This window comes from Cygnus atratus, chromosome 1, assembly GCF_013377495.2.
Source record: "Cygnus atratus isolate AKBS03 ecotype Queensland, Australia chromosome 1, CAtr_DNAZoo_HiC_assembly, whole genome shotgun sequence".
In the NCBI taxonomy this organism is placed as follows: domain Eukaryota; kingdom Metazoa; phylum Chordata; class Aves; order Anseriformes; family Anatidae; genus Cygnus; species Cygnus atratus.
Genome location: NC_066362.1, coordinates 65,870,279 through 65,886,683, shown reverse-complemented (window position 1 = coordinate 65,886,683; position 16,405 = coordinate 65,870,279). Strand labels below are relative to the sequence as shown.

General features: G+C 41.3%; 1 protein-coding gene across 4 annotated transcripts in view; it reads right to left on the bottom strand.

Annotated features, from left to right (window-relative positions):
• The window catches only part of CACNA1C (calcium voltage-gated channel subunit alpha1 C), a 478,980-nt gene that overhangs the window by 79,969 nt on the left and 382,606 nt on the right, over positions 1 to 16,405 (bottom strand). For all 4 annotated transcript variants that reach the window (XM_035550684.1, XM_035550685.1, XM_035550683.1 and 1 more), the window contains exons 14-20: positions 15,633 to 15,840; positions 14,704 to 14,824; positions 12,623 to 12,737; positions 11,406 to 11,526; positions 11,217 to 11,286; positions 4,001 to 4,133; positions 2,544 to 2,673 (exon numbers count right to left, since the gene is read on the bottom strand). In XM_035550684.1, the coding sequence (XP_035406577.1) occupies positions 2,544 to 2,673; positions 4,001 to 4,133; positions 11,217 to 11,286; positions 11,406 to 11,526; positions 12,623 to 12,737; positions 14,704 to 14,824; positions 15,633 to 15,840 (898 nt within the window). The remainder of the gene's footprint in view (positions 1 to 2,543; positions 2,674 to 4,000; positions 4,134 to 11,216; positions 11,287 to 11,405; positions 11,527 to 12,622; positions 12,738 to 14,703; positions 14,825 to 15,632; positions 15,841 to 16,405) is intronic.

The window sequence follows — 16,405 nt, the reverse complement described above, 5'->3', positions numbered from 1 at the left end:
ATAGCTGGAAATGTCCCCTTGCATTGCTGCCTTCTAGGTCCTGACATTTGGTTATTATATCAATGGAATAATTTTATAATGTATGTGCCAAATTCATGGGTACTCTAAGGCTGCTTTGCATGACTCCATTGACATAAAGAAGCCATAAACTTGATTAAAGTGGATGATTAAGCTGGGCCTGCAGCTGCTTTACATCACCAGAGCACTGCAAAGCAGCTACAGCATACTGGTGAATCTGGCCCCAAAGCTGCAGCTAGTAAAGACATTCCATATAGATGAAATCACGCCTAATGGAAATGATCACTTCCCACCTGTGCAGGTGGTACCATTTACCAGCAGGCATACTTATTATTATCTAAATATATATTTAATCCAGAATATATTAAAATGAAAGAACACCTTGCCAGGATGCAAACAGGAGAATATTGTGAGACCATAAAGTTTTATGTCTTGCTTGGGATTTGAAGGCTGTTTGATCAGACTGGAGAGGCACTTCCACAGACTTGCTGCCTGAGCCCTGTGTGACACAGGAAAGATGCAGCCACTAGCCCACCCCAGGACAGCTGCAGTATCCAAGCCTCTTTGCTAGCCCTCGCTGGAGGAGGTTCTCTCTGTTCCTGTCTTCCTGCTCTGGGACAGTTTGTATCAACAGCAGTACAGCGCCACAGAAGGTGAATGCCTGATTATGTTGTCCCAGCATGAGGGCAAGGCAGTGTGTTTGTATTCATCTTGCTTGCTTTCCCTCCCAGGCACTGAGCAGGATCCAGTCTTACTGTTCTACTGTCAAAGTGTAAAGGCAGACAACATTTGCAACCCAAACATCTTGTCAGTGTCCCCTTGCATGATACATTTTAAACACCCATTCCTGTAAAAATTAAACACATCAGTGCAACATCAGTGGGTTCAAATACACAAGACAACACTTTGCCACTTTGCACCAAACCTTCAGCTCTTTTATCCAGGACAAACAGCTTTCACTATTCTATTTCCTTTCCTTTCCTTTCCTTTCCTTTCCTTTCCTTTCCTTTCCTTTCCTTTCCTTTCCTTTCCTTTCCTTTCCTTTCCTTTCCTTTCCTTTCCTTTCCTTTCCTTTCCTTTTCTCTTTCCTTTCCTTTTCCCTTCCCTTTCCTTTCCTTTCCTTTCCTTTCCTTTCCTTTCCTTTCGCCTTTCCTTTCCTTTCCTATTCCCTTTCCTCTCCTCTCCTTTCCTTTCCTTTCCTTTCCTTTCCTTTCCTTTCCTTTCCTTTCCTTTCCTTTCCTTTCCTTTCCTTTCCTTTCCTTTCCTTTCCTTTCCTTTCCTTTCCTTTCCTTTTTTTTTTTTTCCTCATTTAAATATCTCTGCTATAGATTGTACAGCAGATTCTGTGGAATGTCAGAAGCCCATATGCCAGCTGACATCATTCTGCAGTGCTAATACATGTTGACATACATTTAGCCCTACATGGTGGGCGCACTCAGCCATGCACAAGTGGATCATTACTGACACATTTGACTACTATTTAGTACCCTTCTTCAGGACAAAATGCAAAGCAATGCTGAGATAAGTTCAGGAATCAGCTTCCATTAACACCTTCTCTGCATGCACATGTGCATTTAAATGAAGGCTCAGGCCAGAATTATTTTGCTAGGTAGAACAATGAGCATTAAATTAAAGTTTTAATATTAATAAGTAAATAAATGGCCCATTGTTTATGCCTAGAAAGTTCCTCCATCTTAAAGGCACCAAAATGCCACTGCAGACAGCAGAGGTTGTAAGTCTCATATATGACTGCTGACAGTTGTGATTTCTGTATGACCCCAGATAAATGGAAACTACCACTGGCAAAGTTAAGTACTGAACATTTCAAAAGGCTAATTTGAATGGTCAGGAAAAAGGTGAGAATGTATCTATGTGATGAATGCCTTCCTCTTCTTCCCCCAGCCTGGCAAGGAGAGGAGCACAGCATATTTTCTGAGGATTATCTCAAACTCAGTGATAGCTTTGCAGGTTGCACTCAAGCAGCCTGATTCTAAACTTGATGACACCAATTTCCTCCAAAGTGACTGCATCAAACTCAAGAATTTTACTCCTGATTCACAACCAGTGTGAACAAAGAGAAAATCAGGCCTTGGGCTTTTTAGCTCAAAAGAAAAAAAAAACAAAACCAAAAAGAAAACAAACAAACAAAAAAGTGGCAGGAGAGCAAACATTCCAAAGGGAACTTGTAAATCCCCTGAATTTGAATTATCTGAACCCCAATCAATGTTTCTACAGCCCATTTTTAATGCCTTAAATTCCAGGGAGCAATAATTTTGTTTCAGTCTCCTGTCCTTCTACCCCTAACAGACACTTCTGAAATGAGCTAGACGCCAAATTCTGCACTGATTCATGTTCCCTGCAAAAAACAATGATTTTAAACACAGTGTACAAAAGGTAAAAATCAGGGCAGAGAATCACTCCCAAAGCCTCTGATGCAGTATTTTCTGCCTTTCCTGGCTACGACTCATGATCTGCTTGTACCACGCCTCTAATACACAGCAAGGGAAGGAGTATGGTAAGCATACTTGGTTCCTAAAGGAGAGGTGTCGGACGGGGTCCTCAGCCGCCAGGGAGATGCTGCTGAGCAAGATGAAAAATAGGATCAGGTTGGTGAAAATGTTATCATTAACGATTCGATGGCAGTGGACACGAAACCTGAAAGAGAGAGGAGAGGCATAACTTTATCTCTCAGAGAACAGCAAAACCTGGGAAACATTTCCCTCTTCCTCTTTTGCTGGCAAGACTGGCCCTGGAGGATTGCTCTGCAGAGCAGCTTCCCTCTGCCCCAGCAGCAGGGAGACCAATGGCCCAGGCAGCTCTGCTTTGCCCTGCTAGGTGCTGGGCAGCCTTGGCTCTCTGTGTCATGCAGTGATGGTGACTGGCTGCCTGCAGGACTCATGCTTGGTGTGTGATTTAGATATGTGCCTTCCATACAATGATAGCAGGATATGAAGAGTTAAACTTCATAACAGTCCTATGGTTAATTCTAGAGGTACTTCATTAATCTATTTACCTCTACTTTTGGCTGTTAAGCCTCCAAGCCACTATTATAGCAATTTTACAGATGATTGCAGAGGTTAATTTACTTTTCCAACAAGCAACAGTGGGTGGGTGGCAAAGCTGACATTAGAGTCCATGAGTCCCAATCATCATCAGGCTCTCCCTGTTGCACATACCAAGGAGGAGTGGCACAAGCCCTGCTGTGGGAAGACAGGCTCTGAATTCTGCTGTGCTTTTACAGCCCTGCCTTACTTTCAGACTGTTTGGAGGCAAAGTCCCCAAGGGAGACATTGGGATACATGACACTGTACAGACCACTGAACAGTGAGATAATTTCTGAACCCTTAAAAGATATATTCCCTTGTGGGCCCTGCTCAGCCCTCCACTCATGGCACTGGTCTCACACATTGGTATTGGAAAGAGAGGTGGGGCAATGTGAAGCCACACTCCATGGAGAAGCCTGAGGGAAGAATGTGAGAGAGAGAATTCTTCTCAGCCTCCCCTCAGTTCTATGGACTCTACTCCTCCTCGTTTCTTTTCTTGCATGCTTGTTCTTGGTCAGTGACAAGCAGAAACACAGGAACTCCTTACTGGGAGTATTTTTGAGAAGATATTAGGACAAGAAGCTCCAGCCTCATGCTTGACTGACTGCACGATGGCTTGCTTGCAGTTTGGACCTGAATTTGTTGGGTAGTTCCAATTACTGACTTGCCTCTGAGTCTGTTATTTCCAAAGCTTTGATGATTTGTGTCTTCAATCAGACTTGCAGGTGCCCTGTACTCCCACTTAATGCTGTCAGAGTGCTTTCTACATTTGTGCTTACACGGAGATTTTATACCAGGGTGAAAGACAGAGTGGTCAAAGGTGGTCTCTGATATTAACTTTTGGAAGGGAGTTCTGCACAACATAACCTTTGGGGACCACTGCGAAAGGGGTACCTGCTCTTCTCCTCCTTGCTGCAGCTGAGCAGCCTCTTAAATACCTGTTGTTAGGACTGAAGATGAAAAAAGCGCTGGCATCAGGCATGGGCACAGCCTTTTCCTTGAGGTGCAGTTCAGACATTGGGCGAGGTCGAGGGCCAACAGGCATCTCAGGTTCTTCCTCATCTTCCTCTGCTGCAAGAAACATTTTTATTTTTATTTCACACAAAATGGTTTTATTTTATGCATAATACTACCCCTTATGGAGTACTGTGGCATTTGTTTCTGTTGGAACTAGAGCTAAAAACTTAGAATCGTCAAAATAAGATGATGAAAGCCTGAGGTTCCTTGTCCACTTCCCTTCTCCAAGGCACAATCCACTGCCCAGTGTCCATCCTGGCAAACAGAGATCTAGTCTGTTTGCAAAACCATCAACGCTGATAAATCCACAATATCCTCACAACAATCTCCTCAGATGCTTTACCGTCCCTTCTGCAAAACAGCTTCCCCTAATGACTAACTTTAATCTTTCTTGCTGTAGTCTAAATCCATTATCTGTTGTATTTTTTTTCATGGACACAGAAAAAGAGATAATTCCCTTCCTCTTGCAGAAGGCTTTTACATAGTTGAGGACCATTACTATGTTTCTGCCAGGCTTTCCTGTTCCTAGACAAAAACAAGTCTTTCCTGAGGTGCTTTGTTTTCTAGATCTCTGATCATTCTCACTACTTTCCTTTGGATTGTCTGCAGGATTAACCTGCAGTTGAGGTCCTACTGGTGCAAAGGAGAGTTAATTACCTCTTATATCTTATAATACTGTTTTCCTGTTTAAATGTTCTTCATGGACACTTCTTCACATTCTTGTATTAATTTGCCATCAGTTTCTGATTTTCATGAACCACAGATTCTGTATCACAGAATGGTTGCCTAGCCTGTCACTTCCCCCTGCATTTGTGCTGCTGACTATTCCCAAGAGTGACACTTTGACCTCATCCTTATTGAACTGCATCTTATTTTCTTCAGACCCTTTCTCCAGCTTATCAGGACCTTTCTTTCTCCTCTTTGTAAGAGCTCTTCATGAAGCCATTGCCACATCACTGAGTACCCTCAAGGAAGAAAATGTAGAGATGGAAGCTAAGTGGTATGTGAAAGAGAACCTTCCACCTTTGAGGATTTCTTCTACCTGCTGAAATCAGATGCTGTTTTGTAAATGATATGATAGATTTTGATATTTTGAAGTTTGCAATCCTCTCACTTAATTAGCAAGACAGGAAGAAATATTTTAAGAAGGGTGCCTGACAGGTAAGATACAACTGATTCATCTTCCAGCCAACACAAAGGCGGAAACACTAGTTAAAAAGGTTTATCTTAACTCCGTGAAGTGAGATAAATTCCAGAAAGAATCTATTCCTTTAGGATTGCATATGGTACTTGATCTGGTAATGGATGCATCAGAAAGATGCTGGTGCGTCTATCAACATAGATCCCAAATTAGATGTCAGAGACAGGAGAAAAGTGGCCTTTTCAATGCATGTCATTATGGCATGCAAATAGGATTCTTTCTTTACACTTCTGGTAGCAAGAGTTCAGCTCAAATTCACTTGATAGATCTTTGAATAAATGTTTGATCTGGTACACAGAGTTTGGACTTTCTAAGCAGGTCCATTTTTTAACAGCTCAAATTTCATGTTGTAAAACACTTGATAATACTCATTCTACAGACTATTCTTTCAGAAGCGCTTTTGTGCATATTACTTGAAAAAATGTTGTTAATGTTAATGCTTATATTTATATAATATTACAACACTTTGCACTTGCACCTCTTATCTATAGACTTCAAAGTGGGCTGACAAGGACCGAGGTAAGCACATTCCTTTTCTTTAACAGTCTGGAGTACTTATGTCCATGATCATGTAGGACGTTTGAGAGCTTTCACTTAAAAGACTAATATTCTGAGACCCAGTTCTGTGCATTCATTATAGGATCACTCTTTTTCTTAAAGAAAGCTTTTCTCAAAGTGTTTTTTTATTTTTTTATAAAAAAACTTTTTCAAATGGGTATGAAACAATGCCTCAGGAAAATGGACTCTTAGCAGAAGGATCAGCCTCATAAAGACCATAAGGAACATTGCTTCTCTCCTCTTTTTCTAATGTCTGTCACAGAGCAAGAAATATATTAATGGTTATAACAGCCACCTAGCTTCAGACTGGAAAACACATTCAGTCCCTCAGTTATGGAGCAAGAATAATGTTCTAAATAATTTTCATATAAAGTAGGGTCTAGGGCACATAAAAAGGCAAAAACTGAGGGTCAAATACAGAAAGGATAACATGATTACAGTTTCAGCTCAGGTCACTGCCTAAGCTATCTACCAGTATAAAGAAACAGCATGCTGCACAGTTGCTGGCATTCATACAAGCAAAGGTCAACACAGTATTCCCATGTTGGCTGGGGAACTCATTATCTGCAATCTTACACTTTTTCTGTTTTTTCTATACCTAAGGGATATTAGTGTTTAAAAAGTGACTTTTCTATTCAAGCCTCCCATGGAATCATGAAGAAACATGACTGTGAGCTTCCAAGTTCAGTTCTAGTTTTGAACTCTCCTGAAGTTAAAGGAAATTTAAATCTGGGACTGTCATCTTGAGTTATACTTCATTAGAACAGTTACATCCTTTGGTTGTGAAGCCATAAGCACAAACAAGCTTCAGTGCAGCATCAGTGATATATTCAATGATGAGGATTTTTTTTTCTTTTTACTATACAAAGACCAGAACTCTTGGGCAAGGACATTGCTTTGCTTCAAGCTTCCATGAATCATCCCAAACTTTTACCTTCATCTGACGTTCTGAATTCTTTGTCTGTTTCTGTACCAGACTGCAAGACTTGCTCCCTGTCTTCCTATAATAAACATGTCATCATAATAATCCTTCTAGTGTACACAAATCTCTGGAAGAACTAGTCCCTCCCTCCAGCAAAGTGGCTAGGTGAACTGATGAGCTGCAAGTACACAGTGTATTCCGGGGGCTAAGAGCTACACCATGCAGCAAATACAGTTAGAAGAGGTTACTGAGAAAACTCTGATTGAGGCAATAGAAACTTAATAGGAAATTGAGTGGGGTAGATTCAGAGAATAAAGGGAAAGCAAATAAATTGACCTTTTCAGTTGTTTCTGTACCCTGGGTTAGTTTGAAGGTTGTTTTCAGGGGATGGAATGATACACAGCCATGGGAGGGTTAAATCATAATCTGAAAATTGGTAGAACTTGCTCACTGCATCTAAGAAGCAATGAGATGTTTCCCTCCAACAACAGTTGAAATGGATCCACATGTGGGAAACGGGCAGAAAAAATGTTTTCCCAGGTGGGCTATATGTGGCTGCACAGCAATCAGCAGAAGGATTCTGGGCTGGTCTGTGGCCACAGGAGAGCTGATGAAGGGACAGGGTACATGTGGGGATCAGGAAATTCTTGCTTGCTAATGCCAGAGAAAGCCTTAGAGCTTTGTTCCCCAGACCTGATTACGCAAGACAGATGTGACGTGCTATATCAGCTCTGAGAGGGCCTTGGTGTTTCTGAGTTTCATATTGCAGAATGGAGTAGATGACTATGCTAAATAGTATCTAACAAGTGATTTACAAAACTTTACTCCATCTGAGACTTATGGTAACTTCCGTGAACTCTGAAAGAAGTGGTCAGGCAATTATGTGAACCATTAGAGATTATTTTCAGGAAAATAAAAAAAAGAAAAAAAAAAGTTTTTCAGAGTTCTCTTTTCAGGTTGGAAAAGAGAAAAAGTAACTTCACTCGTCACAAAGAGTAGAAAAACAATTCTGGGAACAGCCATGGGGGCCTGTTTAGAAATGGCATTATAAAAAGGCAAACCAAGATGCTGTCCCTTTGCATTGATAATGCTTTAGGAGATAGGAGCATCCATTCAAATGTCAGGTTCTGTTGAAAAATATGCCAGTCCAAGGATTGGTACTCCAAGGCAGGAGTTTTAAAATGTCTTTACTTAATTTTCTGCCTTCTAATCCTACACATGGCTGCAGATAAAACATCGATGACATGAATTGTAGATATAGCTTTTGTCAAATAGACAAAAATGTAGAAACAGCTTTTGTCATGCTAGGCTATTTCTAAGCTGTCTACAGAAGGTAACTAAAACATAATTCTATTATCAGTAGGCTTAAATTTGCTATACAGGTGGGTGTATCCTCACTTGAAAAAATATAAAGGTCTGCAAATCCAAGCCAGCTGAAAAACAGAAACAGAACTACCTCAGCCTGTTTTAATTTATGCTTGTGACTAAAGACTCCCCAGAACACATGAGCAACTGGGGATGGGTGTGCAATAACTGCCCTGTGCCTACAGAGGTGCTTGGAAGATTAAAAACAGTGAACTGCTTCAGGAACTGCTAAAACTGTATTGCATGGTATTGGAAACAGTCTGTTACTGATTAATAGGCTACAAATATGGATCAATACAAGTATAGCAAATGCACAGATCTTTTGTACTGAAAATCAAATTCAATGAAGTTTTCCTTTTTGCCTGTCTGAAACTCTTGTCCATCTATTTAAAGTGAACTATTGTGTCTTTTTTTCACTCTATCACATCGACCTATTAACAGACATTTATTAGGAATCACACAATAGAAGAGAATGTGATTTATTACTTATTACAGCCTGTTACATTATCATAGAAATGAAGAAGGGCAGAGCAGGAAAGGACAACAAAAGGCCCTCCAGTTCATGCTTCTGCCAAGCTAGGATCAACTTACTATTATATTCAAGCTTTTTCTGGCAGATTTTTTGACTTTTCTGACCTGTTCTTAACATGCAGGGTTTCCACAACCTTCTTCACAATCTTTTCTAGTCTTCACTGTTAGAAAATCCTCCCCAGGTGTGAATCCGTTACTTCTCTTATTCACAATGGAGACGGAGATAATTTCCCTCCTGCCTCTAACAGCCTTTTATGCATTTGAAAATATTTCTCCTGTCTTTCATAACTCAAACAAGCACAATTCTTTCAATCTTAGTTCCTGTTTCCTTCCTGTATTGCATTCACCATGACCTGTTAGACTCTTTCCAATCCAGCCCCACTTCTCTTTAGGAGGAAATTCTTCACTCAGAGGGTGGTGAGGCACTGGAACAGGTTGCCCAGAGAGGCCGTGGATGCCCCATCCCTGGAGGTGTTCAAGACCAGGTTAAATGAGGCCCTGAGCAAACCAATCTAGTGGGTGGTGTCCCTGACTATAGCAGGGGGGTTGGAACTAGATAATCTTTAAGGTCCCTTCCAACCTGAGCCATTCTATGATTCTCTTAGGTAGAGCACCCAAAATAAGACACAGAATCTCAGTTGAGATCTTACCAATTGCTAACAGGAAAATAATTGTTTTGCTCTGGTTAGCTTTCATTGGCCTGTTAGAAGAAATCCATAAAGGGAGTAAAGAGTCTTGTTTTCGCTGCTTATAATCTCAATACTTGTTTGCCTTTTGAAAGACAGTAAAATGTTGTTGACTCCTGTTGAGCTTGTGATCACAGGATTTAGATTCTTTTCTCAAGCACTGTTACCTTACTACTATCACCTAAGATCCTTTATTTTTGAATTATTTACTCCTGCCTACGTAGATCCTAGTACTTTCATTTTATTTAGACCATTTATCCAGTTCCTCAGCAGCTCTTTGAATTCTAATGCTGTCCTCCAGCATGCTTCCTGTCCCTCCTAGCTTCATGTCATCTGCAAATGCAATAGGCATATTTCCTCTTCAATCACTCAGGTCATTAACATTGAACTGAACTGAACGCAGGACAGGCCTTTGAGCCATAGTACCTCACTTGTGCCATCACTAATCTCCACATAAAGGGTCTGACCAATTTCTCTCCCAATCACCTAAGCCATGCTTACCTAGCTGGTTTATGAGAATGTTATAAGAGACATTCAGAAGCCTTAGCAAAGTTAAAGCATATGATATCTATTTCTCTCCTGTCTTCAAGTTTTTTCAGCCCCTTTTAGAAGAAAGTGGTTTGATGTGATTTGTTCTTGGCAAATCCATGTTCCTGCTAGTCTTCTTCTTATCTTGCAATCTTATACGTTGTTTAATCATTTCTTCCAACAATTTTCCAAGAATGGAAGTTGAACTAACTAGTTTATAATTCCTCTGCTGCACCCCTACCCACTATTTTAAAGACACAGCCTTCAAAAATTCTAAGAGAAAAACTGCTCCATGTTCTGAGATTGCTTCAATCATTTTTTTTAAAGTATTTGAGGACAAAGTTAATTAGGTCCAACTGACTTGAAAACTAGTCTAATGCTCTAGCTCATTTTTTTCCAACTTTAGGCTAAGAGCTTATGCCTTTGAATTATATTAATAGTCACACTGTCCTTTTTAATTAAAAAAGTGCAAAAAGGCATTCAGCACTTTTCCCTTCATAAGTATCTGTTGTGGGTCTTCCCTGACCTCAGAGTAATGAAAAAGTAGACTGAAAATAGAGTTGTAGTCATGTATTGCGTGCTGAACAGAGAATCAAATCAAGTACAACTAATTCCTATAGGGATTCTGAAGGAAACGTGGGCAAGTGAAGTGTAGCTAGCAGGTTGAGGGAGGCAATTCTCCCCCTCTACTCTACTCTTATGAGACCCTACCTGGAGTACTGCATTGAGGTCTAGGGCCCCCAGCACTAGAAGGACACAGACCTGTGGAGGGCCATAAGGATGATCAGAAGACTGGAGCACCTCTCCTATTAAGACAGGCTGAGGGAGTTGGCGTTGTTCAGCCTGCAGAAGAGAAGGCTCCACGGAGACCTTATAGCAGCCTTCTTTTACCTAAAGGGGGCCAGCAGGAAAGCTGGGGAGGGACTCTGTCAGGGAGTGTAGTGATAGGACAAGGGGGAATGGTTTTAGACTATAAGAGGGTAGATTAAGATTAGTTTTTCAGGAGAAATTCTTCACTCAGAGGATGGTGAGGCACTGGAACAGGTGGCATAGAGAAGTTGTTGTTGTACCCTCCATGGAAGTATTCACAGCCAGGTTGGATGGGGCTGTGGGCAACCTGGTCTAGTGGGAGGTGTCCCTGCCCATGGCGGGGGGGATGGAATTAGATGGTCTGTCTTTAAAGGTCCCTTCCACCCAAACCTTTCTATGATTCTAAGTGCATCATCGTGTCCCATCATGAAGGCATTATATGTTCAGCGTGCCTGTTACCACAGTTTGGTTATATATGCACTAGCAACTGGAGCTTCAATTCTTTGAATCAAGAATAAGAGAAAACTGAGAGATACCTGGTGCTTCTGTTGTGGGATATGGGCTCTTTTCTTCGTTTTCATTGGGTTGATAATCATCCATATTGATCTAACAGAAACAGAAGAAGAGAAAAAGCCTTTATCAGACAAGGCAGAGAGTTTTCATTCCCTCAGAAACCCAAGCTGTTCATGCCATCACTGCATAGAGAGTGGTGGCTGGCAGCAGACCTTGGTAGCAGGCGGGGATTCTCCATCAGCAGTGATTGATTTCAGCTCAATTTTCTCCTCCTTTGTCTCCTCCTCCACAGCTGTTTTTTCAATCTCCTGTTTCTTTTCAGGACTAGCAGTCCTAACAATTTGACAAGATAAAAAGCAAACAGTTACAAAGGTGAAAAGCTGTTTCCCTTTCAGGAACTTCATGTAGTACAGCACACACCATGAAAACGATCAGCTGGCTGGCACCTCCATTCTGAGTCCAGCTTATATATCAGTGGCTCCACCTTGTCCTCATCTGCAGGCAAAGGCAGAGACTGCTCTAATTTCATTTATTTTATAGCTTTCTGGATGGCGTTTGTGTATGTGTGTGTGTGTACGTGCGTGCATGCATCTGTGGAAGTAAGTGCCTGTGTGTTTGTGTATATGCATACTTAGGTCTATGACTAGGTATCTCCTCTTCTTTCATCCAGCAACAATGGCATGAAACATTTTCAAGCCCTCTCTTGTGGACTTCCACTAGGTTGCCTACAAAGTTTTGCCCCTCACTGCATTTCCAGAGGGAAGGAAACCCTCCTGACTGGTGTGCAGGACAGAGCAGAAAGATCTGCACAAGAGAACCCCTCCAAGCAGCCTGGAAGAAAGTGAGGAGAAATAACCAGTAAGGAGAGGCTTCCCCGCTGTGGCAAGCAGAGAATGGAGAGAAGCTCTACACCCAGCTCATGTCTCCTAAAAGTCTGCAGAAACACTAAAAGAACTGGTCAGAGTCCTTTGCTAGCTTGTGGCATCAAAAGAGAAGGAAGCCTCTGAATCCTGTGTCATGGGAATCTGAAAATATGCCTCGTGGTTCTGAGCAATCAAAAGGCAAGAGGAAGATTCAAATGGGGTTGTCACACTGAAACCACTTCACACTCATTATCTACTGATGCCCTGAAATCTCATCAGTCACCCAGCCTTCATTTCCTCTGCTCACATCTTTGCAACTGTGGAGATTCCCAACTCCTAACAACATCTTGTCTTTTAGTTTGAATTCTTTTACTTAAAAAAAAGTACATAATTCTATACATAGTTTTATTAATCATATATATGTAATCTATCTACGTTCACAGAAAAGTTACACATATTACATATATGTACATACTTGCACATATATATGTGCATAATGTGTGTATATATATACATGTACAAATGTATGCATATGAATGTAGATAGATGTATGCATATGGATTTACCTAGCTAACTTTTTCCTTTCTTTTTCCTCTTCCTCCTCTTTCTGTGCAGATGTTAAACTCTCAGCATCAGCAAGGTTGTCCACAGCAATAGCCAAAAATACATTCAGCAGGATATCTGTGTGCTACTTAAAGAAAACAGGCTTTGAAAACTGCAGAACAACATTATACCAAAGGTGTCTTAATTGATTTTTTTTAGCAACTTGTCATCAGATCTTTTCGCTTTTCCAAACTTTCAATTCACACAAATGTTCAGAGCACACATATTGAGCATGCACAAACCTACACCTTCCAACCAAATGTCTAACACACTATGTGGGGTTTCCAAATTTTACAACAGAATGACTGATAGGAAAGATCCAAGTCCAGACTTAAGCACTTACATTTCAGTTTTTGGTTTCCCCAAAGAGCCCTGTTTTGTGCAACAAATCCCACTGAGGAAGGATAAGGGGAGCTCTAGATGCTTTCCATCTTTGAAGGCTCAGGTAATTTTTTATTAAAGCACTCATACTAAAGAGCCTCATGCCATTAGGCACCTGGGTTTTCCAATTTTGGACTACATATTTGAGCTGAACAACCTCATGATAGCCTTTCCCACAGTCATTGGTAGGTTTTAAGGACAGTAAGGATAGCATTTCTGAGGGGACCAAAAAGAAATTCATTTGAGTTGAGTATTAAAGTGTTGAGCTGGCAAATCTGCCATCTCCTAGCAGAGAGCCCATGTATGGGAGCCACATTATAAACCAGCCAAGCACATGCAGCTGAAGGGTAAGGAATCAACTGCTTTCTTGTCATGCCAGTCATCGTTCAGATCTCATGTTACAAATCTGAACACCATATTCTTTTATAAATTTCTTGACAGTGGGTCTTATTACACCATGATAACTTCAAAGTAACCTCCAGTTTAAGGCTTAGCTTGGAAATATAGCCACTGACCTCACTGAGATCCAAGGTCTAATGGCTACAAAGTCAGCCAGCATTTGAAGCTGGCTCACATTTTCCCCTGTAGTTCATAAGGAGATCCAAATTGTAGCTTTTTTAAGATGTCAGGCAGACTGCCTCCCTTGACCTTCAGATAAGTGGAATTGCACCATCTCACTTTGAAGAGAGGGCATGCAGGTCAACTAAAATGTCACATAACAGGGTTTGAGAGATCTAAATTATGAGGAGAGGCCAGAAGAGCTGGGCTGAGACTATGAGGTGGCTTTATAGAAGAATCGGTATAAAAAGAGATGTCACCTCTGACACAGGAGGGCTATCTGTTAGGGAAGCAGAAACTAAACATGAACAAATTTGGAGCAAACAGATATGGAACAGAACCATAGCACTATGTTATATGCAAATTCCTATGAAAAGACACTCATAGCCTAATCATGCAATGTGCTTTGTACCTCTGGGTTATGTACAGTGCCCTCACTTCACCTTGAAGCCAGAGAGAACTGAAGTTACTTAATATTATTTCAGGCTGGTAGATAACAGAGTACACGATTTTCTGTTTGAAGAACACACAGATTGCGGTAAGTGAAATGGAACATGGTTCCTGTTCGTTTATACATGAGTTAATATATGATCTCACATAAATCTATTATGTCAAACATATGTTACTCCTATTACAGCATTTGTATATAGCATATTGTAGATTATACATATTTTTATTCCACATAAGGTTTGGATGAAAGCACATGGAATATATTACTGAAATGGCAATTGAAGCAAAAATACATAGTAAGTACCGCAGGTAGACAGAGAGATTAGTTTATGAGGAAGGCAGGAAAGGAAGACCTATGAGTGAATTAAGGCGAATAAAAAATAAAAACACTAAACACGTAAAGATACTAAATAAAAGCTGGCGTACAGAACTGGCATGTAGTTGGCTCTTACAACTGTTTATATGCCTGAAGACTTAGCACTAGCTAAAATTAAACAAACTTGTTTAACATTTGGTAGTGCAAAGCCAAAATCCAGAGCTAGGGAAAAGGTAAAGATGTAAGGCATGAAATTCATTATTTTCTAATACAACAAAGTGGTAAAGGGTGACTTTAAATTCAGCCCCACTTGGAGAAAAGAGTAGCATCAAAGGATACAGTTTCCACAGATGAAGAGGATGATGAAGTAAATACAGACCAACATTCCTGGAAAAGAGGGGCCGCCATAAGCCATGATCCCATCATACATCACCGAATTCCAGTCCTCCCCAGTCAGGATCTAAATGACACATTCCCACCAATAAGGGACACAGTGTTAGACCACACAGAGAATTTGAAAACCCCATTAACACAAAGATATCTACTATCCTAGAGATCACCCCCTCCCCCAAGATGTTTGGAGACTCTGGCTGTATCCATTCAACAAATTAAAAACAAAAAGAGAGAATGCGGAAAGGGCGCCCAAAGTGTTAAAAAAAAAAAAAAAGAAAAAAAAAGAGATGTTCCCTTGAAGACTGATGGTTGAAGCCAAATGGCTCTCCAGGACATCTTTGTTTAAGTCTCCCCACCTCTCCCAGGCACTTCCCTCCCACGTGTCTGTTGTTTTGGACAAGCTGTGCAACCTACAGCTTTGAGGACAGCACTCAGCACAGCCTGACACTTCCCTTCACCTTGCACGTGAAATCATGATCCTGATGCTGTTGCCTGATCACTCTCAAAACTACAGTCAGCTTAAAGGCTGTTTAATTTCTTCTCTGGTGCAGTGAGCAGATATTTTTTCCCCAGAACTATGGGAGATGAAGGGTTGGGCTTTGGCATGCCGGAAATGGGCTGGGACATGACAATGGCCATTCTCTTGTATGACGCTGATAAGCCCTGGTGGCCTTGCTACACATGGGCCTTAGCTTATTTCCCCACTTTGGGAGGGAATATCCCCATGTTGGCAACGTAGAGTGGTGCCATGCTCCCAGAGCATGGTGTACAGTCTCTGGGACTGCCAGGTGGCAGAGGAATGGTGCAGGACCCGGTCTGTGTCTCTCCGTGTAAGCACAATGTCTTGGTCCCATCTGCACTGCTTATGCTCTTACCTGAAACACAGTGAGGAGGGATTGGGGGAAGTTGTCAAATGTACTCCTCCTGGTCTGCATTTCGTCAAAGTTAAACTTGCCCCCAAAGAGCTGCATCCCCAGGAGTGAGAAGATGATAATGAAGAGGAAGAGGAGCAGCAACAGGGAAGCAATGGAGCGAACTGAATTCAGGAGTGAAGCCACAAGGTTGCTCAGGGAGTTCCAATATCTGGTAGGGAAAATAGAGGCAGTTAAAATTTCTTCACTACAAGACAGGTGCTCATGGCCTGCACAGGATATTGGTTCAGGCTGCCTTCTGTGTATAAGCAGGCATTTCCAAACACCCTGTTAAGCAGTGAATCATTGATGTTCTTCCCTAAGATAATGAGACCTACCACAGCTAATGAGTAATTTTACTACCACACATGTACATGCACAATTCCCTCCACCCCCACCCCATACGCACACCCAGAAGATTATTGCAGCACTCTCCATCTAAGTCTCTGCAAATCTTATATCAATATACAGTGATTAGTTCTTGCTGCTTCAGTGAGTTACATTCTAACCAACTTCATTACAACACTCACAGATGTTATGGCATGCCAGAATACCTCACTCCAGAGAATGGCCTGTAATAACTAGCAGGAGCAGATGGGGAAACAGTTTGAATGCAAATACAAACTTGTCCAAAATCTGGTGTGAGTATGCACTTGGGCTCACTCACAAATAGAGGTTGCAACACTTTCTGGGACTGAGAAGAATGAGGAAGATACTAAAGGTCCTTCACATCCTGC